The sequence below is a fragment of the Elephas maximus genome, chromosome 2 (assembly GCF_024166365.1).
Source record: "Elephas maximus indicus isolate mEleMax1 chromosome 2, mEleMax1 primary haplotype, whole genome shotgun sequence".
NCBI classification, from domain to species: Eukaryota; Metazoa; Chordata; class Mammalia; order Proboscidea; family Elephantidae; genus Elephas; species Elephas maximus.
The window spans coordinates 70232796-70257905 of record NC_064820.1 but is presented as its reverse complement, the minus strand read 5'-3'; the positions used below and the strand labels follow the sequence as shown (position 1 = coordinate 70257905).

Sequence of the window (25110 nt, the reverse complement as noted above, 5' to 3'; positions counted from 1 at the left end):
TTCCTTACAGACACTTGAGGGACAGTTGTCAGCCCCCTGCCTTGTTCAAAGCATGATCCCCTACAGCAACCAGATACTGGTACCTACACCAATCACCCCTTCCCCTCTAAGACTTTTGGACAGAGCCTGTACCACCCACTTGATGACTAACTACGTGGACAACTGAGATGAATCCATACAAGAAAAGTGAATGGATTCCTAGGCTGATATACAGCTCTAGCCATCTGGTGACAGGACATTAGAGCTTCAAAGGTGAAAATAATCAAGCTAGCTCACTCAAGCAACCCATTTGGACATATCAAAACAAAACAAAGCAAGAAGCTAGGATACAGTAAGCAAACATAAAATAAACTAATACAATAACTTTATAGATGGCACCGAGACAACAGTCAATATCAAATCACATAAAGAAGCAGACCATGATAGCTTCAACAAGCTCTCAAAGAATCTTCTGGATGAAAGTGCCTTCCTGGAATTACCAGATGCAGAATACAAAAGGTTAATATACAGAACTCTTCAAGACATCAGGAACGAGATCAGGAAGGAGATGAGGCAATAGGCAGAACAAGCCAAGGAACACACAGATAAAGCAATTGAAGAAATTAAAAAGATTATTCAAGAACATAATGAAAAACTTAATAAGCTGCAAGAATCCATAGAGAGACAGCAATCAGAAATTCAGAAGATTAACAGTAAAATTACAGAATTAGATAACTCAATAGAAAGTCAGAGGAGCAGAATTGAGCAAGTGGAAGGCAGAATTGGTGAGATGGAAGATAAAGCACTTGACACCAATATATTTGAAGAAATATCAAATAAAAGAGTTTTAAAAAATGAAGAAACCCTAAGAATCATGTGGGACTCTATCAATAGAAATAGCCTACAAGTGATTGGAGTACCAGAACAAGGAGGGATAACAGAAAATACAGAGAGAATTATTAAAGATTTGTTGGCAGAAGACTTCCCTGATATTGTGAAAGATGAGAAGATATCTATCCAAGATGCTCATCGAACTCCACATAAGGTAGATCTTAAAAGAAAGTCAGCAAGACATATTATAATCAAACCTGCCAAAACCAAAGATAAAGAGAGAATTTTAAGAGCAGCTAGGGATAAATGAAAAGTCACCTACAAAGGAGTGTCAATAAGAATAAGCTCGGACTAGTCAGCAGAAAACACGCAGGCAAGAAGGCAGTGCGACGACTTACATAATGCATTGAAGGAAAAAAATTGCCTGTCAAGAATCATATCCAGCAAAACTGTCTCTCAAACATGAAGGCAAAACTAGGACATTTCCAGATAAAAAGAATTGAGTCTGTTTTGAGAAACAGACTCCAAAGATCAGTAAATAGAGTTATATTTAGGGTAAATCGGTAATGAGTTTAATCAGTCTTCAAGACAAAGCTGTATGAAATATCTGTCTAATGTTTGTAATCAAACTCTCACCCTCTTGCTGTACAGAAAATTACATATCTTAAAGAAACCAGTTCGAATCCGCCAGGCACTCCTTGGAAACTCTGCGGGGCAGTTCTACTTTATCCTATAGGGTTGCTATGAGTCAGAATCGACTTGACGGCAGTGGGTTTTTTTTTGGGGGGGGGTGTTTAAAGAAACCGGGTTCTCAAAAGAGATCAACCTCATGGCTCAGACTCCATTTTATCTTAGGTTCCACTTCTGCTTCTGAGAAAGTGACCCATGACTGTTAATAGGTAAACCAAGGAGGGGGATCTTGCCCTTGAGAAAAACACTTAGTATGTTTTAGACAGATTAACTGGAGACCTCCAACAGGAGAATTCCATCCTATATTGTCTTGCTAATCATGTATTCTTTAATAGAAACTTGTTTGTCACATGTAAATTTTTCTGTACCTTCTGCTTTTTCTAGACAAACTTTGTGTGCTTTATGGATATATGTTTTTTGTGTAGTAGATTCAACTAAACTAATTTAGATGATCACTTTCTAAATGCTGGTGAATTTAAATGGGCTATCTGTTGTTTAGATTGCTGGCAAATACATGGGCAATGCACTTTGAGAGTCTTAAGATTTTCTTTAGATTTTTTTTTTTATTCATAGTAATGAAGCTAGTAAATACTAGAAAGATAAATGTTAATTTGTTACCCATTATACAATTAGAGTCAGAAGAAATCTCGTTGGTCCAACACTCAGGATATGGTTGGTAGATTTAATTCCTACTTAGTTGAATTAGAAAAATCTTTAAGAAATTTATCAATTGCCATGGGACAAATAGCAGATAAAGTTGCTAGAGGGATAGAAACACAACAGCAACTTCTGACCTCATTGGCCAAGGTGACATAACAGATTAGCCTAAGATTTTTATTAGCCCAAGAAAGTATAGTCTGTAGATTTATTGGTTTACCGTCAAGAATAAATACATGGGCTAGATCATTGCGAGGAATAGTAATATTCTTAGTCTGAGTAAAAGACGAAAGTAAAGAAAATACTCGGGCTAAAATGTTGATGTACATTGAGTCTGCAGTTGATGAGAACTTTGCTCTTAAGATCGTGGTGAAGAACCAGATGGTATCTGGTGGAAAACCAGCACCGTAGGTTTAAAAGCCTGCAATGGCCACCATCTAAAAGCTTCACTAAGTCCAGGTATTAATCATCGATCTGTTATATCCAGTCTCCGATCAAAAAGAAGGAATGATTTAAGACATTATTCCCTGTCCTAGAGCATAGAAAATTTGACCCAGCTGGAGCTGGGCTTGTAAGGACTTGCAAGGCCACATCAGCTGGGCCCTGAGGTATAAAGACAATAGCTAAAATAATCTTAGAAAATATTTTTTTAGGGAACCTTTTGCCTAAGCCAGAACACAAAAGACTTCCCACTTTTATCTTTTTCTATTAGCATTTTAAAAAAAGAAAAAAAACCCATTGCCATCCAGTTGATTCCAACTCAGAGAGACCCTATAGATAGGACAGAGTAGAAGTGCCCCATAGCGCTTCCAAGGACCGCCTGGTGGATTCGAACCTCCAACCTTTTGGTTAGCAGCTATAGCTCTTATCCACTATACCACCAGGGTTTCCATATCAGCATTTAGTGAATAGAAAATTTGTTGGACCTGACTGTTGGTTACTGAAATCTGTACAAATGATTGTTAAGAAAGGCAATTCAAAATGTATGATCACAGTTTCTAACCAATCTGTGAAAAGGTGAAGCTTTCAATGGTTTTGCCCATTTTGCACCCTGTAATTAAATTTATATTTTTTAATATTCTGAGGACTCGGGCAGACATGGCTGTGGCAACATGCTTATCCGTTTTCCCATTCTTGCCTATTCTGTAATATTCCTTGGATTTGGACAGACGTGGCTCTAGCAGCAGGCTTGTCTGCTTTCCACTTTTGCCTTTTTGAATATATGAACCAGCTGAAGGACTTAAGTGGCTGCTCAAGAGACAAAACAGAGACCGGTAAATAAATACAAAAATAAGTACTGTAGAGGTATTAAGAATTGTTTTTGCTCTAGCCCTTTTATTAATTTTTATTTTAACCTTTACTTGCATTGTTCCTCTTTTTAGACAAGCTTGTGTGTCTTGGTATATGGCTTAATGAGTTGGCGCCTTCTACCTGAAGGGCGGAGTCATTTTCAAGCGATTCTAAAATTCCAGCCCCAAATGATGGTTGCTCAGGGATTTCAACCCATCCCCCATCAAGGAGAGACAACAGCCCAATAGAGGGCCAATATAGATACAAGAGAGATTTAATAGTTTAGCTTAGACTACACAAGAGTTCCACTCCTCTAACCTTTAGGCCTCTATGCAACTATCCAGCAGGAAGCAGCTGGAGAGGCTTGGTGCACTGTTTCCCAAGATTGAGAAACTCACAACAAAAGGAGGGGATCGAACAGGCTGTTCGGCCATGACATGAACAGGACCCACGCCACTTTTCTCTCTTCTAAACTTACTCTTGACTGCTCAGTTCCTTTTTCCTTGTCAAAATTTTTACTACTGTCCTTTTCAGACTGTAGAAAACAAATGATATGATCTAAGAAAGTCTTATAACCACCAAAACCACCCCCAGGAGACCAGTCACCCCCCTGGCAGATGAGATGACACCTTTGGACCATAATCATTGAAACCACCCCAAAACACCAGTCACCCCCTGGGCAAATGAGATATGCCTTGAGACCATGATCACTGGAACCACCCTAGGAGAGAATGACATTCCACAAGTTCCTGAAACCCGTGATTTTACCCTATAAATCTTTCAGCCTATCTCCAGTTTGATGAGACAGGCTTTGGAGGAAATCATTCCCCTCTGTCTCCTGTGTATGAATACACTTTAAAGCTCTTGCTACTCACCTCATCCCAGTCTCAGGAATTGGCTATCTGCGGCAGGCGGCTCTGACCTGTGAAATTGCAGATATATATATATATATATAAAATTTTAAATAAAGATGATTCACATCTTTATATATATATATATAATTTTTATTTAAAATTGTCAATGCCAACTGCAGGACATATTTCTACATTTAAATGGCATTAAGCCAAATACTACAGATTAAGGTCAAGATGAGGACTATTGACTGTGGACAGAAGCTTTCCCTTTTCACCCCTCTAAGAAGAATTGAAGTAACTGTATTCTTGGACGTTCTCAGTCTGATTCATGCCTTCTTTTAGCCAACTATTCATGGATTCACCAGAAGAATTACACCTACTACCTCCGGCGTAGGATGGAAAAAAAAAAAAAAAAAAAAGTCAAACGGTCAATAATGTTAGCAGAAACTTGAAACTTTAGAGCCGGTATTCAGAAAGGTCCTCCTCTCCACCCCCTTCCCTCCGGTCCAATTCCTTTTCTGGTTCTGGCCATCGGAAATTGACTTGGCGATAATTTAGGACTGGAATGTCAAGGCGTCAATTCCCCCCTTCTCTTCTCCCGCCGCCCCCAACTCGGAAACTCTTAAACCGCTCCCCACCCTGCACCCCACCGCAGAGGTAGATAAATGATGCAGCAGATTACACCGCTGAAAGGCAACATTTGTCCTGAGCTATTTTCACATTTTTTCCTGTTTCCGATTTGTGTGCCAGACTTTGTTTGCTTGCTTAGGACGTGGAAAACATATTTGGGCATTTTCCCTACAGTTTATTGCCAGTGGCTTTCTCCCAGCAAATGAAAGTGAAAGTGCTACGTTGTAGCAGTATTTTATCCTTAAAGTCTGGACTGGCAGCTGGTGTGTACGAGAAGAAGAGGGGGAGGAGGGGCGGCAGGGATTGGGAAGCTTGAAGAGCCAGTTTTGAGGTTTTGTTTGTTTATCTTGAGATCGCAGCAGTGTTCCTGTCCCACCCCACCCCCCTTTTTTGGAGGGGGTCTGACTTCGGATTTATTTTCATTTGGGCAGTCACTGAAGTTTCATTCAATGTACTGGCTTAAGAAAATACACTCCACTTGTAGCTTTCCCCGATTGCACTTTCAAACACCATCCAGTCTCACCCTCATCTGGAAATAATGCAAGCTTCTCTCTTCCCTCCCCCACTTTTTTCCCCCTTTCTTTCTTTTAAAGCTTTACATAACCTGAAGCTGATAATCAGACGGAATATGTGCTGACCTTAGTTTACTTTCTCCTTCGGTGCCAATTTTACTTTTTAAAGGTATAATATATAAAACACGGGCGTTTTATACACATGAAATCTGTCGGCTACACTGATCTAAGTTTGCTGTAAGTTTCCTCAAAGGCACTGTTCATAATAAACATGTGTAACTTTTAACATTTTTATTGTGCGGACTTAAAAAACAAAAAACACTGAGAATGACACAGGAGATCTTACTAGTGACATTAGTCCATCTAAAGTCATCCATCCTCTCCCTACCCCCTTTCTTTTTCCAAGAAACAACTAAGAGCAAACCAGGCTAGAATTTCTAAACAGGCTAGAATTTCTAAAAGAGGATAAGAGGAGGAAAAAGGGCGGAGTGGGGTAGGGGAGAGAGGTTAGAGGGGCCAGAATTTGTCTCATTCACAGGGTGGAAAAGTTGACATTGTCTAAGCCTTTCTGAATGGCTGGTAGTTGGTTACCCCGATTGTACCTCTACCTCCCCTCCCCCTCCACGTGACGACCCAGGACACATGCGCACCCGACGCAGCCCAGGCACATCTGCAGACTGACGTCAGTGTGCTCTGCCTCCGAGGAAAAGCTGCCAAAATTTTCTCCTGCTGCAATTCAAGTTGGCTGGGGGCCGGTAGTGAGATCTAGGGCTACTTCAACAAAACTTTGCTGCCCTTCCTGCTCCTCTTGTCTTCTTTTCTCCTGATACCTTTTGATGCTCTTCACACGTTATTTGCATAGCAAAGGCACTAAGCTGTCCAGGAAGAGAGGGCACCACTTCCACCCCCAATAAGTCTGTTTTCCTTCCTTCCTTTCTTTTTCCTTTCCTTTTTATTTTTTGGGGGGTAGTGTGGAGAGAAAGGGGGTTTGCAAAGGCAGCATCTCAGGGTGATAGCCTGGATGTATTGAAGGCATCTCTTTTTCTGCCAAATCGGAAAGTCCGTTCTCTCAAGCCCGGGTTAGCCAGACTATAGGGTTTTATTCTGGCTGCAGAATAACTGGCTGGTGTGGCTTTGCAAAGGGGGGCAAAGAAAAAGAAAAAAAAAAAAAAAAAAAAAGGCAGAGAGGAGAGGGAGTACGTGAGTCGTCCAGTGCAATCTATTGTTTGAAACTTACTTTTTATCAGAATTTGAAGATGAAAACGGTAAGGAAGACTTCACAATATTCAATGAAACTTTTTAAAAAACTTGTGCTTTGCTTGTCTTCCGAATAACGCGTAGAAAACTTTTTTCCTGTGGTTTTTTTTTTTTTTTAATGGCAATGAGTGAGCTTGACTGAACTCATTTTATAGATAGAAATCTTTTTAACTCCAGACTAGTCGGGGGTTGGAGGATTCCTGGTCTTGCAAATATTTTATGATGCAAAAAATACATTTATTATATGAATATACATGTTTTATGAAGTATGACTTGATTATGATTATTGTGCTGTTTTAACTAATCACCAAATAGTAATCGGTAAAGGTGTGTTTTAAACCGATCTCCAGTTTCCTTAAAGAAAAACTTGCATTTTACAGTTTTATGTCAGTGTCTTAAGTAGTCAGACAAGTGCATATTTTATGCCTGGGCTCAGAGGGCAGCATTAATGTGCAAGCTGTAGCCCCGATGCTCCAGGATATGTTAAGCTCTTAATAGGCTAATCAAAGAGATGGAAGCGTGTGTTTTTGATTTACTTTTGGCCACTTGGGACGTGCTAGACTCATAACCCTCCGGAGCCTTGTTTATCGAGGTATGTCTGTATATATGGTGTATGGGACAAAGTTCAGGGATTTGGGGTGGGGGGAGAGTGCTGGAGGAATATTGGAAAGCCGCCTTCTGATAACGTGTGCTACAATCCTGTCTTTGGTAATTTCTTTCATTGTTGTACTAGAAGCAAAGAGAGCGAGAGAGTGAGACAGCGCACTGAGAGGGAACAAGAGAGTGAGTTTCTTACTCTTGTTTTTATTTGAGCTGCCGGTGCAACGCGTTTGGGCCAAATGCCAACTGTCTGGGTCACACGCGTTTTATCCAAATAGATTTAGCGCTGCTGTCTGGAAATGGGCTGCTGAATGTTAACTTTAGGATCAACTCAACCAGGGCAGCTCAGACTGTTACCCTCTGTCTGGGCGAAGTGGAGTGGGGGTGGGGGCAGGACGGGGGAGGAAAGGAGAAACTGAACTTTTAAATAGAACTTTTAAAAAGACACCAGAGTGTGATTTTCAACATATTCGTCTATGTTCTGATTTTTTGGACTGTTTTTCTTTTTCTTTTTTTAGCATATGTGGATTAGACTGAAACTTTTCGAGGGGAAAATGACAGTTCTGGGAATTAATTCATGACAAGGAAAGAAATTTAAGACTGGTGGTAGTTGAAGTAAATTAAGAAAATTAATTTTGGAGATAATTGTTTTCCTGTGTTTCACCTTGGTGGTAGCTGAATTCTGGTTTATATTAATTTAGTCTGTAAATGTGATCACTGGTGTTTTGTATTTTTGAAGAATAGCATATAGAGACAAATAAGTTTGTTTCAAGCAAATCAAATTTATTGATTTGCCAAATGGCAGCACATGAAATCTGTGTAGTGGTATTAATGTGTTTGTGACTCCCAAGGGAAAAGCCTCTATCCTCAAGGCCTGAAATATTATAATACTTTTCAAGTCTGGTCCAATACCTGTAAGATTAATTCCTAGTCTTGTCTACTCTTACCACTTCCTCTTCATTTCCTTAGCAACCACTAGTAGCTACTAGTGGAATGGACCTCTATGCCAAATCTTACCCTGTTTGAGACTTTAGTGAGAAAATGAGGACAGTTAATATATTAAGAGAGTTGACAGCATATTTTGGGGAATAATTTTTGGAGGAGGGGAAGAGCTGAATATCTCTCTTGGTTCTACCAAAAGACATGGTTGGTTGTCAACTTTTCAGCTACCTCAAGAGAAGAAAGTGTTGTTTCTGTTTTTCTGAGAAGAATTATAATACAGATAGTATATATTTACCTTTCTATCTGGGAAAAAAAATTGGGACTATGTGTACTGTAGGGCTTCATTTTTGCAAAATGGCCTTCTGTATTTTCACTTTTGGCTCATTTGTTTCTCTTGATAAGTTTTGAGTAATTTATGTGTTTAATTAGCCTTTTCTTTGGAAACCAGTCTCACAAAGTTTATAAATGATCTGGAAATCTTTGTCCTTATAGCCTAATGGTGGCCTTAGCATATACCCGCTGCCATGAAAATAAATACTTGTTGAAAGAATAAATGGAAAATGAAATGAGAAGTTAATTTTTCTGTATAAAAATTAAATAGCTGATGGGAAGATAGTATTGTTACTTCCTCCTTAAAAAAAGAGACCTTAAAATATACTTCAGCCTTAAAATATATAACCAGCATTAAACTGGATGAAAGAAGTTGAGGAGGATGTTATACATGTTCTTTAATTCCATAATAATGGTTCATGAGAAGAAATTATTACCTTGGCTACTCCCAGATCACTTGAGTGGGAAGTAAAGAGATAGTCGGAGGAAAAAGACAAGTAATACCCTTTAACCAGGGCAGACTAGTGGGGGAGTCACTGTAGTGCATGTTGTCTAAAATTTAGCTAGTGTAGCTTTGATCCAAGGAAGCAGGTAAATGATCCCTTAACTTTACTGGCTGGTACATTCATATTAAGGAAAAAAGCATATGTGAAATTAAGACAAAATGGAAGTTTTTGATTCTGTTTTCAAATTTCAAATAGTCGCAAGCACAGTTATCATGACCTAAGCTCTCTACAGTTTGCTATAAAAATACAACCTAGTTGATTGATTTCTATCATTGTATCTAAGTATTTCATGTTTTTGAGGGAAGGAGGAACATGGAAGTATTTTTGAAAAAAGGTCTTTGAAAAGTGATGTGTTAGGTAATGAAGGGAAAAGGGCTAACTTCGCCATTAAAGCGTCCACTTTATATCATGAGTAATCTAATTTAATCTCTCAACAAGTCTTTTTAAGGTAGAAATCATTGTCATGATTTTATAGGTGAGGAAACAGATTCAAAGAGGGAAGTAATTTGGGGTTAAGCCAGGACTCAAAGCCTTGGTCCTTTCCACAACATCATAATGCTTCAGCTATACAACTTGAAGAATTAATGGATCGTGATTTCTGGAAAATTGTCTAATTTAAAAATAGTCTGAATTTTGGGAACTGTATCTGGAAAAGCTACATGTGTTCATGATGTTCAGTTTAACCTCTCTGCTGTGTGTCAGAAAGTGGATGAATCCATTCATTTTTATTGTGTGGGTGACTAAAATTGTTTAGATATGTTAGTTGTTGGTTTTAGTTGAGCTGGAGCTTATTCATTTACTATTAAGTCTGTTCACTGGGCAGTGGAGGCTTGAAAGAAAGTGGAGAATGAGGGAGAGGGTGAGAAGGGAGAAAGAAACTTAAATTTACTGAGTGCCCATGTGCCTGATACTGTAGCTAGTATGGAAACAAGATTATAACTCTTGTTTGTTCAACTTCAAAGCTCCTACTCTTTCTGCCAATGCCCTTTTTACTAGAAGCCCTTAAACCAAATGTTAGGTTACTTTTGTCCAAGTAGTTACATATTACATTTTCTCTTAATGCCACTGGCTTGGTTGACTTGGGCATTTGCAGGACTGTGCTAATAAGGGTAAGAATGGAGGTTGCAAAAATGAAGACCAGAGACTTCTCAAGGGGTAAAATAGTTATTCCCTAAATCCAACCAACTATATTGTAAATTTCTATCATTAGTTTCAAAGCCTGAGAAAATGGATGAATGATTCAGTACAAATATATCATCACTACTAGAAAATTAGCTCATGGATTAATTATATGTGCCTCTTTAAAGGAAGGTTATACTTTCAGGTGTGTGTGTGCGTATGTACACATGCTCTAGTGGATTCAAACTGCTGACCTTTTCCTTTAAAGAGGCATGTATAGTATGTTGTTGTTAGGTGCTGTCGAGTTGATTCCAACTCATAGCAACCCCATATGACAGAGTAGAACTTCCCCATAGGGTTTCCTGGGCTGTAATCTTTACGGGAGCAGATTGCCAGGTCTTGTCTGCCACAGAGCGGCTGGTGAGTTCAAACTGCCCACCTTTTGGTTAGCAACTGAGTGCTTAACCTTTGTGCCACCAAGTCTCCTACATATATAATATACATGGAAACCTGTGAGAGCTGGAACTCAACAGGACTGCCTTGTTTTTCTGTGTCTCCCATGTTTTCTACCTTTGACAGGATGTAGTCTTACCACTTTTCTGTCTCTCCTTTTAGTGGGAAAGATTTGAGCTTTCCTTCTCCGACAGGTTTCTGCCTTACACAGGTTCTAGCTTTCACAGGTTGTACTGAATGTGTGTGTGTATTTTTTTTTTTTAAGTTTAAAAGATCTTACCTGTTTGTTTATTTTTATTTTGGTGAAAGTGTACTCAGCCAGAAGATACACAGTTTCTACACATACAATTCAGGAACACTGGTTACATTCTTCAAGTTGTTCTGCCATTCTCACTATCATTTTCTACATTTTTCCACCACCATTATCTTAAACTCACTGCCCCTAAGCTTCCCATCCAACCTTTCAAGTTGTTACTGTTAATTTGATCTCACATAGATAATTCTTTAGAAGAGAACAATGCTCACAGTAGACACACTTTGACAATTTAAATAAGCTTTTTTTTGATTTAAAGAAGACTTCAGGTGATAGTTTTGATTTAAGGTTTAAAGTTTATATATTATCTCAGGGCCATAGTTTTGGGGGCTCGTCTAGCCTCAATGGCTTCAGTAAGTCTGGATTCCCTTGACAATTTGAAATTGTGTTCTGCATTTTCCCCCTTTTGACCAGGATTCTTTTATAAAGACCTCATTTGATGTCAGACACTACTACACACAAAAAACTCTAGTGATTAAAAAAATTTTAAACTGTGAGAATGAATGCAGCTCATGAAGCAACAATTACATTTTAATATCTCATGGGAGAGTTTGGAGTATGGAGATGGCATATAAGTAGGTTGGGAATTTAAGAGAACTGGATTCTTTTTATTACTGTTAGGGAATAATGGTGTGACTTAATTTTTTTTATTGATTTTTGCCTGGGAAAAGGATATGTAGTGCCTGCTGTCTTGGCCTAATCATTGCAGAAGTAATTTTGAGATGAAACAATACATGAATAGTTTTTGGTAACTTTACACACAATAATTGTTTCATCTTGTTGTTTCCTTAGTTGCTAAAAAACTATTCAAGTTAGTTAACCAATAGCATTTATGAATATCTTACTTGATACTGGTTGTATGCAACTGCTATTGAGTGTTTAAGTTAGAATGCCGTAAAATGGAAGCACAACATAATAGAAAGTTTAGAGTCAGGCAGCCTTGCGTGTCAATCTGGGCTCTGCTGTTTTCTAGCTATTTGACCTCTATAAGTGCAACTTCTTTATCTATAAATTAGAGGCTGTATTACTTACCACTTGCTGCATAACAAATTGCAACAAACTTTGTGGCTTAAAACAACATTTATCATCTCACAGTTTCTGTGAGTCGAGAGTCCTGGCATGGCTTAGTTTAGCCTTCTGATGCAAACAAGGTGCTGGCAAAAACTGGGGGCTCCTCAGGAGGCTCGACTGGGGTAGAATCTGCTTCCAAGCTTATCTAGAAGTGTGCGGGTTTCAGCTTCTTACATGCTATTGGACTGAGGGCCTCAGTTCCTTGCTGGTAGTTGTCTTAAAGCTGCTCTCAATTCTGTGCCACTGGGATGTCTCTATATGGCACGTTGCTTCATCAAATCCAACAAGGGAGAGACTCAGAATCTTTTGTAATCTAATCACAGAAGCGACATCCCCTCAAAGTTGAGGTATTCTGTTGGTTAGAATCAAATTACTCAAGGGGAGGGGATCAAATTATACAAAGGTGTGAATATCAGGAGGCGGAATCCTTAGGGGAAGTCGTGGAGTCTGCCACCACAGGGATAATAATACCTACTTCACAAGGTTGTTGTGAAGATTAAAAGAAGTAACATACATTTAAAGATCCCTTTATTTTTGGTCTGACCTTAAACTACCTTTCCAGATATTATCTGTTAGTCTTCTGCACAGCAACCAATTTTACTATTATTACTAATACTATACTATTTGCTATTTTCCTTTTCTTGCCAGCTAGACTTGGTGTAATCTATTTCTTCTATTTGTAATGATTTTCCCCAGCCATTTGACTTGTGAAATTTGTCCATTTTTCAGGGCATATCTCAAATGCTGGACCCTGGTGGTACAGTGGTTAAGAGCTATGGCTGCTAAACAAAAGGTCAGCAGTTCAAATCCACCAGCTGCTCCTTGGAAACCCTATGAGGCAGTTCTACTCTGTTCTGTAGGGTTGCTATGAGTTGGAATCAACTCAAAAGCAATGGGTTTGATTTTGGTTTGGTATCTCAAATGCTTCTTTTTCCATAAACTTTTCATGATCCATCCTTCTCTGATCGAGAAATCATCTCCCTCACCTGATCTCCTCTAACCCCATTTCATAACTTTATTACGACACTTGTCACAGGCTGCCTTGAATTTTTTCTTTGCTACTTATGAGTTCCCCAAGGGCAAGGATTGTACCTTATATTTTTCTGTGCCCTCATGTTGTTAAAACATCATTTTTTAAACATAGTAAGATAATACTTTCTGATTAATGAATTAGTTTCTCAAAGGCTTAGCAGTTTAATAACTTGGAGACAGATGTAAGAAATTTTTAATGGTTGTGTTTGTTTTATATGTTGTAATAACCAATATTTCTAACACCATAGGGAACAAAGTGTACCACATAAGTTAACAATTAACTACAAATATCTTTTTATGTGCCTGAAGTGATTTTATTTTTACCACTATTCATTTTTCAACCAAAAAATATGTGTTGAACATTCACTATGTGATAAATTATTATAGACTTGTGGTGAAAATCTTTCTAATATCATTTGCGTACTTATTTATCTTATTAACAGTAATTTGCCTTATTAAAAATAATTTAGTCTTTTATTCCTGACTCAGACATAGTATTATGAATATCAGATATCGGGCTATAGCACAGTTATATACACAGTGCCAGTTTTCGTTGCTGGTTGCCATTCCAACTCATGGCAAACCCGTGTGTGTCAGAGTAGAACTGTGCTCCATAGGGTCTTCTTTTCTTCTTCTTCCTTTTTGTGTGTGTGTGTGGGGTGTGTGTGTGTGTGAAGATACACAGAACAAAACATACACCATAGGGTTTTCAATGGCTAATTTTCCAAACTTGGCATAGTGGTCAAGAGCTTGGCTGCTAATCAAAAAGTTAGCTGTTCAAATCCACCAGCTGCTCCTTGGAAACCCTATGGAGCAGTTCTACCCTCTGCTGTAGGGTCACTGTGAGTTAGAATTGACTCAGTAGAAATGGGTTTGGTTTTTTTTGTTGTTGTTGTTAATTTTCCAGAAGTAGATCACCAAGCCTTTCTTCTGAAGTGTCTCTGAGTAGACTTGAACCTCCAAACTCCAACTTCCAACCTTTTGGTTAGCAAACAAGTATGTAATCTACTTGTACTACCCAGAGACTCCCATATACTCGATGTCGTTGCTATTGTTGTTAGGTGCCCTAGAGTTCTTTTCTACTCACAGTGACCCCACGTGACAGAGTAGAACTGCCACATAGGGTTTTCTAGTCTGTAATCTTAAGGAGAGCAGATCTCCTGCAGAGCTGTTGGTGGGTACAAACAGCCAGCTTTTTTTTGGTCAGCAGCAGAGCTCTTATCCTTGTGCCACCAGGGTTCCTGATATACTCAGTAGGAACTGTTAAACTATGTGAGGACCATTTGCCTCTACCTCACACTGTAATACCTTGAAATTCTGCAACTACATTTTATTGTTTCTTCCCCTTTTTTGGTCACTTTTGTGCTGTTAGCGAGCTTATTTCTAGCCCTTCTTCTAAAGTGCTTTATTTTCTTCCTCTAATATGCTTTGAGTTGGGAGATGGGGTAGCCAAGTATGCTGACTCTGAGTGAGGCTGTATGCTGAAAGTAAAACACATGTGGAAGGATTTGAACTCTGTTGTGACTGCTGAGATGCATTTTTTTTTAATTAAATTTTTTTTTAGTTGCACTCTAAATAGTTGACGCTGCCTCACATAAGACCTCCTGCTAAGTCAACAGTTACAGTTAATATGATTCAACTTTTTAGAAGTTTGGTTCATGCTACTGTCTGAGTGTTCACAGGCAACTGCTAAATGTCACTCTTTCTTTGTAGATCTACTTTGTCAGAGAAAATGATTGGTGCCTCATAAAGCAACAAAACAATCTCTGGATATAAGCGTACTGAAAAGCATGTTAAGGAATAGAATCACGTACTGTTTATCACTTATATATAATGAACTTTGATTGTGAAGACAGTCTTTTCTTTTTGTTTTATCAAAAGAGGTTAGCTTACTGTATCCATCCATTTGTCTCTTCAAAGTTTAAAAAAAAAAAAAGATTGATGATTCCTCTTTAGATTCCTTTTTTGATTATTAAGTAGCTCTGACATTATACTGCTAACCGTTTAGGTTTCTAATTCTATGTTTAGTCTTGTAAATGTTTATTTGGACTATAAAGAACAACAATGATCTAATTTAATTATATTAACTTGTTTCGTAGTTTATGTCTATAGTCAATATATTTAGCAGGTATTCAGTAATATATAGTAGGTCTGTCCATTCAGGATAGTTTTTAGTTAACTTAATTTTTTTTCTTTTTCCCCCTAGGTTAAAAAGTGATCATATTTTAGTAACCAATCAGCCTAATGCTTTGTTGATGAAAAATTTTACAATCGTTATTTTTTTCATTTTGGATTGAAAAAATGAATCCAGATACAGAAGAAAGTATGGGATGTTGGGAAAAAGTACCTGTTAAACAGTGGAACATCTATTGACTGATTTTCAAGAATTATTAAAGAAATAAAATTGTTATGCTTCGATTTTGGTATGGTATTGACTCTCTAGCACATAGGTAGCCCTCCAAAAAATATCCAGTTTTTCAAATTATGGAAATTTTGTGGAAGACGTTGACCTGGATTTTGAGCCTCATCATGGTTTCATCAGAATTTCATAGTGACCACAGGCTTTCATACAGCTCTCAAGGTAGGATTCCTGCTTTTGAAACTGACAAAATAAATTGCTATTTCTCCAACAAGAAAGGATTCAGAACCTTTAGCTTGGGTGAACATTTTATTTGGGATATGTAGTGGTAGAAGGAAGGCCTATTGTATAAATTCACTGCTGGTTTAATAAATGTTTAACTTGTGTTGTTAGTATTCAAAATACAGTGGATTTTAGAGTTCATTGGTCTTTCATGGAAGATGATAGATCTCAGGTCTCTTCTTATTCTGAATCCTAAACTATTTTAATAGGCTCATCCAGTTGCTAAAGCTTATGGGCAATGTCATGTTCAAAGTTAATCCAAAGGTTTATGCTGTAAAAGAAGATGAAACCAGACAAATTTTGATACAGAACCTTTCCAGTAAGAACCCTTTGTAAAAAAAAAAAAAAAAAATTCCAAACTTTAGAATTCTGATCTAGGAATCATTTTGGATGGTTTTGATCCTTTCAAATTCTGATCCTTAACCCAAAACCCAAACCTATTGCCATTGAATTGATTCCAACTCATAGAGACCCTATAAGGACAGAGTAGAACTGCCCCATATGGTTTCCAAAGCTATAATCTTTACAGAAGCAGACTGTGGCATCTTTCTCCCACAGAGCAGCTGGTAGGTTGAAACCACCAACCTTTCAGTTAGCAGCCAAGCACTTTAACCACTGTGCCACCAGGGCTCCTTATTCTAATCCTCAAGCCCCTATAATTTTAACCTATAGAATTGAATTTTATAGCATAGAAAAGATCTTAACAAAGAAGTTCCCAGGGGTAAATGTCACTTTGTTTCCATCGACAGGTCTAATCTTTGTAGAATTATTGAAAGGCATATCTTTTGATCTACCTTTTATGAATATAACAACAAAAACTATCACTTTTTGATGCTGATGAGTCAGGTTTCCAAGGCCATTATAGTTTGAAGTATATGTCTACAAAGTCCATGTATACAAAGTATGGCTTTCAAAGTAGATTAACAAAGCCATGGCACTTAATATGAACTCTTGTTTATAAGAAGCAAAATACTGTCTTTCATCTTATTTTCATTTGGTTATGGTTTCACAGGAATTTTTATTTGTGGATGAGCACATGTATAGACAGTGAGGCAGTAGGCAGACATTTGGTTTCCCTTAGTAATAAGCCCAGCTAAAGGAAGGCGTGGCTAAGAAGGTAGATGGACAATAATCAGGACAACTAAGTGAGAAAAATATGTTTAATAGTCCTCTGAATTTTCAGTCTAGTTCATGTTTTCTTTAACAGCTTTATTGAGATGTAATACCATATAATTCACCCATTTAAACTGTACAATTCAATGGTATTTAGCATATCTACAGATCTGTGCAAACATCACCACAACCAACTTTACAACATTTTCAACACCCCGAAAAGAAATTCTGTTAGCAGCAACCCCCAAGTTCCCTTCAAAACCCCTCTCTCTCTCCAGAGGTAAACCAAAGAAAACCAAACCCGCTGCCGTCGAGTTGATTCCAACTCATAGCGACCCTATAGGACAGAGTAGAACTGCCCTATGGAGTTTCCAAGGAGCACCTGGTGGATTCTAACTGCCGACGTCTTGGTTAGCAGCCACAGCACTTAACCAGTATGCCACCAGGGTTTCCCTCCAGCCATAGGCAACCGCTAATCTATTTTCTATCTGTAGCAATTTGTCTATTCTGGACATTTCATATCAATGCAATCATATAATATGTGGTTTTTTTATGACTGGCTTTTTTCACTTAGCATAATGGTTTTATAGTGTTAGCATAATGAATTTTAACTATGGAGGCAGTCATGAAGGTTCATTCATGTCGTAGCGTGATATCAGTACTGCATCCCTTTTTGTTGAAGAATAATATTTCGTTGTGTGGCTATACCACATTTTATGTATCTGTTCATCAGTTTATGGACATTTGGGTTGTTTCCCCTTTTTGTCTGTTATGAATAATGCTGCTATGAACATTCATGTAAATGTTTTTGTGTGGATGTATGTTTTCATTTCTCTTTGGTATGTACATAGCAGTGGAATTGCTGGATCAAAGGAGCCCTGGTGACACACTGGTAAAAGCGACTGACTGCTAACTGAAATGCCGGAGGTTCAAAACCACCAGTGGCTCCACAGGAGAAAGATGTGCCAGTCTGCTTCCGTAGAGAATTACAGCCTTGGAAACCCTATGGGGTCACTATGAGTTCGAAGTGACTCGAGGGCAGTGGGTTATAGTAACTTCATGTTTAACATTTTAAGGAACTGCCAGACTGTTTACTAACTAATGTAGATTCCCAATAATGATTTTTTTAAAAAATAATTTCTCCAAGACTATAGAAATTCCATATAAACTCTGTTGGATAACTCTTTCATGAACAAATTTTATCTGAGCCAAACTCTTATCCTTTTGTACATATGGACTTTTCACTGTCTTTTACTTCAATGTAAAATATCCATACTTCCTATAGAATTTAGCTCTTAGAATCCATGTTTTCAAAATTAAATTTTAAAAAGAAAACTCTTCACAAATAATTTTATTTTGAGGAGTGAAATAATCGGAACTTCATTAATCTTTAGATTTTAAATTTTTTCATTTTTGTTTGATATATATTTTTGCCCCTCTGTCACATATAATGATATACATAGTCTTAACCAATATAGTTGTTGTTTATACCGCTACTTTTTTGTTATGTTAAATTTTCTTTTCTTCCATGTGTCTTTTCTGGATTCTCTGCCTTGTGATTACAAAGAGGAATTCCTGACTTATCTTGAACACTACCAGCTAACTATTCCAATAAGGGTTGATCAAAATGGAGCTTTTCTCAGCTTTACTGTGAAAAATGATAAACACTCAAGGAGAAGACGGAGTATGGACCCTATTGATCCACAGCAGGCAGCATCTAAGTTATTTTTTAAACTTTCAGCCTATGGCAAGCACTTTCACCTAAACTTGACTCTCAACACAGATTTTGTGTCCAAACATTTTACGGTAGAATATTGGGGGAAAGATGGACCCCAGTGGAAACATGATTTTTTAGACAACTGTCATTACACAGGATACTTGCAAGATCAACGTAGTACAACTAAAGTGGCTTTAAGCAACTGTGTTGGGTTGGTAAGTAGATGCTATATTTTAAATTTCTGATGGGGAAATAAATTCAGAGTGTAAATGTCTTTCCTCAGATTAAAAAAAATATATATGTATACATACACATACATATATGATTTAAATAGGGAAGGTAATAGTCTAAATTTTTTAAATTTCTCCTGCCTTTACTTTTGATAGCCTTTTAAATAATTATTGTATTGACTTTTCAAAGAACAGCTTTTAAAGCCCTATATTTTTAGTACAGAAGTGAATGAAACCTCAGACTTCCTTTTAGACATGTTTTTGTGTTCATATATCTTTTATGCATAAATAAGACTCAGTCATTCTTGGAGAGCTTAAGGGTATGTGTGTATGTATATGTGTGTATTGTGACCGGAAATCATGACACTAATTGACTTTAGCTTCTTTGTAGACTATCTTCCTCTGAGAAGTAAAACAGCTTGAAATTACCTATGATCTATTTATGATCTGTAATTGAAGCAAAATCTTTTACCAATGTTTCTTCTTTATGAAATTTTTCCTCACTTTTATATAACGATTGATGACAAATCTTAGAAAATGGATTCTAGAGTACGGGATATATGATGAGCATCTGAATCCATTCTAGTCTGATAGTAAATACTTGGCTCAAAGTTTCACATAGAAATGGTTGCAGAACGAACCATTTCATACTTCCTCTTCTGTTTTTTCTAGTTCAGACTAGTGTGAATATTCCATTAAAACTTTACCTGTGTAAAAGGTTACAGACATTTTGATGCCCAAGTCATATTTTCAGTTTTTTTTTTTAAACTTATTCCACCATACCCATCTCCTCTTTCATATACACATATAATTAGAGTTGGGCTTAAATAAGTTCTAAATTTGAAAAGAATATCAAGAACTACAAAATGGAGAAAAAATTTCACTACAGTGGTTAAAAGCTTGGCTGCTAACCAAAAGGTCAGCAGTTCAAATCTACCAGCCCCTCCTTGGAAACCCTATGGGGCAGTTCTACTCCATCCTGTAGGGTCCCTATGAGTCAGAACTGACTTGATGGCACCTAGCAGCAACAACAAAATAGGTATATAGAAGAATTTGCCCAGATCGTCCATTTTCTATGACTATGAAATAAAATGTACCAAAGTAATTATTTAGATCGTAATGGATTTAATTCCTGTAAATAGACATTGGATAAACTACATTTATCATTAGTCCCCCCCCCGCCGCCCCCAGCAGCATTAGGACTTCATATTAAAAAAAAAGATTTATTTTTGTGAATACATTTATCCAAATAAATCTGGGCTTTAAAACTTCTAGTATGGTAATATGCCACTTGTTTTTAATTACTATTTAAAAATGTGGTTCATAGCCACTGACCAGGAGTCTCTGAGTCACACAGTTAGGCAGTCGACAACTAGCGAAAAGGTTGGCAATTGAAACGCACCCAGAGGGGCCTTCGAAGATAGCCTTGGCGATCTGCTTCCAAAAAGATCACAGCCTTGAAAACTCTATGGAGCACTTCTATTCTGCACACACGGAATCGCTATGAGTCGAAATCGACTCATCGGCAACTAACAGCAACAACAACACAGCCATTGACCAAGCTCTTTAAGTTTGGCATTGACATTAATTATGCCATTGATAGTTTTAACAGATTGGTGATATGGGGGGAAAAATGTTCCATTGTGAGATTTGAGGGAAGAGGAGTGACTAGAGATGGGAAGATGACTTAAATCATGTAGGAAATAGTGAGGACCTATAAAACACAATGGCACTGAGAATGGAGAAGATAGAATAAATCTGAATCACATTTGGTGAGAAAATCTAGAGGATTTGTGTCATATTAACCTTCCCTAGCATCTAATACATTTTTTTTTTTTTAGCATCTAATACAAGGAGCCCTGTTGTCGTAGTAGGTGTTTAGTATTTTTTGGGGATAAAGAAAAAAAAAGGTAGTTGGATGAAGGTCTATACACATGTTACTAGCTAAGAAAGAGAATGCTGGAGGAGTGTTGGGTTGGAGGGAAAGATGAAGAGAGTGATTATGACAGTAAATATGAGGTATCTGAAGAAATAAGGTATTTAGTGTTTAGAAAATACAGTTCTGAAACTAGGAAAGAATTTGTCTGGGAACAAGCACTTTTAGAGTCATTGATATAGGTGACTGTTTATGAAATTGTGAAAGATGTTGACTGATGACTCAAAAGTGAGAATGAAAATGGAACCTCTTCTGCATTAAGAGGCTAGCAGAGTGTTACCGATTCGTCCTTCATCCTTATCGAAGCCTTCTGTTTCTTGTTCTATTTTCCTTTATTCGTTAACACCTTTCTGTTTTACTTTGCTTCTTATTGAAGCTGCGTGGTCCATGTTAACTTTGATTACTTGATCAAGGTGCAGTTTGTCAGGTTTGCCCACTAAAGTTACTATTTTCGCCTTGGCAATTAATAAGGAATTTGCGAGCAGGTATTTTTAGACTATGTAAACATCCTGTTCCTCATCACATTTTTACCCATTAGCTTTAGTAAACTATGCCTTCATTTTTATTTTGTTTCATGTTACATTTTTTGGTCAAAAATGAACATTAGACAAGTTTTTAAAAATCCTGCTATTCAAAAGCCACACTTTTAATTAATTCTGTTTTTAATTCTTCTACATAAGATATTTTTCAGTGCAGAGCTCCTTAGTATTTTCTAATCACATTTCCTCACCAATAGTTTCAACACTTGCACCGTTCCTAGGACAAAGTTTCCTAACATCACAGTCTACCAGCAGTTCAAAATAATGTCACATTTTAGTTTGCTTTGTATTTGGACCATGGCTTTTCTACCCCAATTTTGCTTTTCTGGAGTTTCTAATTACTGCTATTTTTTTCTTATTGAGGAAAAAAATACTGTTTCCTAAGTATTAACCAGTTCCTTAGTCTTTATTGCTCGGAATACCTTGCATTATTCTCTGGAGGCATTTTTCTTGGCGCCTACTGGTTAATTGGAAACTCTGGTGGCGTAGTGGTTAAGTGCTACAGCTGCTAACCAAAAGGTCGGCAGTTCGAATCCTCTGGGCGCTCCTTGGAAACTCTATGGGGCAGTTCTACTCTGTCCTATAGGGTCGCTATGAGTCGGGATCCACTGGAGGGCAGTGGGTTTGGTTTTTTTTACTGGTTAATTAATTTCTTGAGCTACTGTACTTTTCTCATCTTGAGATTTCTTTTTTCTATGTTAGTTCCATATCTTCCACTTTCTGAGTTTATATCCTGGTTTTGTTGACTATCCTCAAGTAATTACCTCAGAACAGCTGCCTAGGAAATAAAATTTCCGAGTCCTGGCCTATTTGAAAATGACTTCATGTCGACCTCATATTTTATTAATAATTTGACTGAATATGGAATTTTAGGTTCAAAAATCATTTTCTCTCAGAACCTTGGATGGTAAAATTTGGAATGAGAATATATTAGGCATTAAACTTACCAATTAGGTTTTATGGAGCCCTGGTGGCACAGTGGTTAAGAGCTCAGTTGCTAACCAGAAGGTCGGCAGTTCAAATCCATCAGCCACTCCTTGGAAACCCAATGGGGCAGTTCTACTCTGTCCTACAGGGTTGCTGTAAGTCGGAATTCGCTAGAGGGTGACTGTTTTTTTTTTTTTTAATAAGGTTTTATATCTTTTTTTTATATATAAAGATCTAAGGATCTAAAGTTTAACATTGATTCATTTTGGGTGGCAGGTAGAAGTCTGCTGACAGTCGAAGTCTTGTTTTATTTATTTTTAAAATTTCCTCAATGAAAGCTTAGTATGATCTTTTTACCCTTCCTGTTTTAGGGATTTATAATAATGTAGCTAATTGTAGTCTTCTTCTCCCTGCTTAATAGTTGATGAATGCTTTCAATTTTTAATTTTGAAAAATAAAAATCATAGTATTATATAAAATCATGTGATATTCATACAAAAAAAAAACAAAAACAAAAATCACCGAACCTGTTGCGGTTGAGTCGATTCCCACTCATAGCAGTGACGCTATAGGACAGAGTAGAACTACTTCACAGGGTTTTCAAGCATCAACTGGTGGGTTCCAACTGCTGACCTTTCGGTTAGCAGCCTATTGCTTAACTGCTGTGCCACCAGGGCTCTGATAGACATACTAAACCCACTGCCTTCTTGTCGTTCCCACTCATAGCAACCCTATAGGACAGAGTAGAACTGCCCCATAGAGTTTCCAAGGAGCACCTGGCGGATTTGAACTGCTGACCTCTTGGTTAGCAGCCGTATTACTTAACCACTAAGCCACCAGGGTTTCCGATATACATACTAAAAAAAAAAAAAAAAAAAATACATACTAGGTGCTTTCAATTTAAAGACCCTCCTTCAACTTAAAAACCAAACCCCTTGCCGTCTAGTCGATTCCGACTCATAGCAACCCTATAGAACAGAGTAGAACTAACTGTCCCATAGAGTTTCCAGTGAGTGCCTGGTAAACACTTTGGTTAGCAGCTGTAGCTCTTAACCACTAGCCACCAGGGGTTCCAACTTAGAGGACTAAAAAAATAACTTCCAATTTTCTCTCCTTTGTTCTCCACCCCCACCCCCCTACCCTTTGCTCTCCCTTTCTGGAATTGGGTCTATACTTCTCTTATCTTTCTCTTTTACCATCTTTTTTCTTTTTTGTTCTGAGTTCTGTGATATTTCCCCAGTTTTACCTTTTTAAAAAAAATTATTTAAAAAATTGCAGTAGTCATATTTCTAATTGTCAGTAGATACTCATTTTTTCAGATTGCTGCTTATATTCTGTTTTTTCATGAGTAAATGATTTGCTTCATTCTCTGAAGATACTAATGATCAGATAGCTAGTTAGACAAGTCCAATGACCCCATTAGACTTTCTGTTCATTTCCTTTCATCCACAGTTGCCTTTCTGCCTTTTCCATAATTCATTCATTCACCGAGTGCATATGAGTACCCACTATATACCAAGCACTGTTCTAGGTGCTAGGAGTAAATAAACAAAAAAATCCCAACCATCATGGAGCTTGCATTCTAGTGGAAAAGGCATACAATTGGTAAGATAAATAAGTAAAAACCGTAGTATTTTGGATAGTGCTCAGTTCTAAGGAGAAAAAGAAAATTGAGTAAAGGCTTTAAGGAAATGAATTAAATGCTGGCATCAGAGGGATAAGATTTCCAAGTGAAAATCTGCAATTAAATAGGTTCTGAGCTGAAGAGCGAGGAACAGCAAGGAAGCCACTATGACTGGAGCTAAGTGAAAGAGATAGAGTGAAGTGAGGTCCGAAAGGTAACTAAAGGCCAGATGTGGGGTTCTAGGGGAATAGGATAAAATCAGTGATGATTCCAAGCTTGAAGCCTGAGCAACTAGAAGAATGTAGCAGCCATTAACTGAGATGGAAAAACAGTAGGAGGAGTAGGTCGGGGGAATGTGTATCATGAGTTCGGTTTTGGACATGCTAAACTTGAGATGTTGTATAGGAAGTTAGATATGCTCCTCTGGAGGTCAGGGGAGGGATGTGAGCTGAAGCTATAAGTTTGGCAGTCACTGATATATTCAAACAAACAAAAAAACCCAAACCCATTGCCATAGAGTCAATTCCGACAGAGTAGAACTGCCCCATAGACTTTCCAAGTAGTGCCTGGTGGATTTGAACTGCCGACCCTTTGTTTAGCAGCTGTAGCACTTAGCCACTAAGCCACCAAGGTTTCCCATTGATATATAGGTAATATTTAAAGCCAGGAGAATGTATGAAATTATCTCAAGAGGGAGTACAGATATAATAGAGAAGAGGTTTCAGGACTGAGCCTTTGGGCACTCCAAGGTATTAGGAAGGTCAGAGAGATGAGAAGGAAACAGCAAAGAACACAGGAGTAAGAAAGTTTAAGGACGGTAAGGCAAGTGTTCTGGAAGCCAAGAGAAGGAGGTATTTTAAGAAGAAAATGTTGCTGTGAGTCAAAATAAGAGTAGGATTGAGAAATGACCTTTGAATTTATCAATGAGGAGCTTATTGGTGACCTTCACGAAGCAACTTTGGTGAAGTTGTGGGGGTTACAGGAGAGGCAAATACCTGATTGGAGTAGGTTTAAGAGAAAAGAAAGGAGTATATAGACAATTATTTCTGTATATGTTTGGATAAGCAACAAATAAGTAGTCAGAAACAGCCCTCAGAGAATGAGGGAAAAATAGGTTAGTGTTTAAGAGTCCAGGTTCCAAAGTGCTTAACTTTGCTCATTCTCAGTTTCTCTTCTGCAAAGTGGGGATGATAGTAGTACTTCAAAGAGATGTTAAGATTAAATGAGGTAATGTGGGTAAACATCTTAGTACCTAACACATAAAATCTCTAAATTGTCCTTCCAGAGTCCTTCCATTCTGCAAGTTATAGATTTGGT

At 37.7% G+C, this 25110-nt stretch overlaps 1 protein-coding gene across 3 annotated transcripts in view; it reads left to right on the top strand.

Moving 5' to 3' along the window:
* Nucleotides 1–15293: 15293 nt before the first annotated feature.
* Nucleotides 15294–25110, top strand: part of ADAMTS6 (ADAM metallopeptidase with thrombospondin type 1 motif 6) — a 270739-nt gene continuing 260922 nt past the window's right edge. For 2 of the 3 annotated variants that reach the window (XM_049864257.1, XM_049864238.1), the window contains exons 1-2: nt 15294–15647; nt 18388–18752. In XM_049864257.1, the coding sequence (XP_049720214.1) occupies nt 15551–15647; nt 18388–18752 (462 nt within the window). In that variant the 5' untranslated portion in view covers nt 15294–15550. The remainder of the gene's footprint in view (nt 15648–18387; nt 18753–25110) is intronic. The other variant, XM_049864248.1, reaches the window with a different exon arrangement.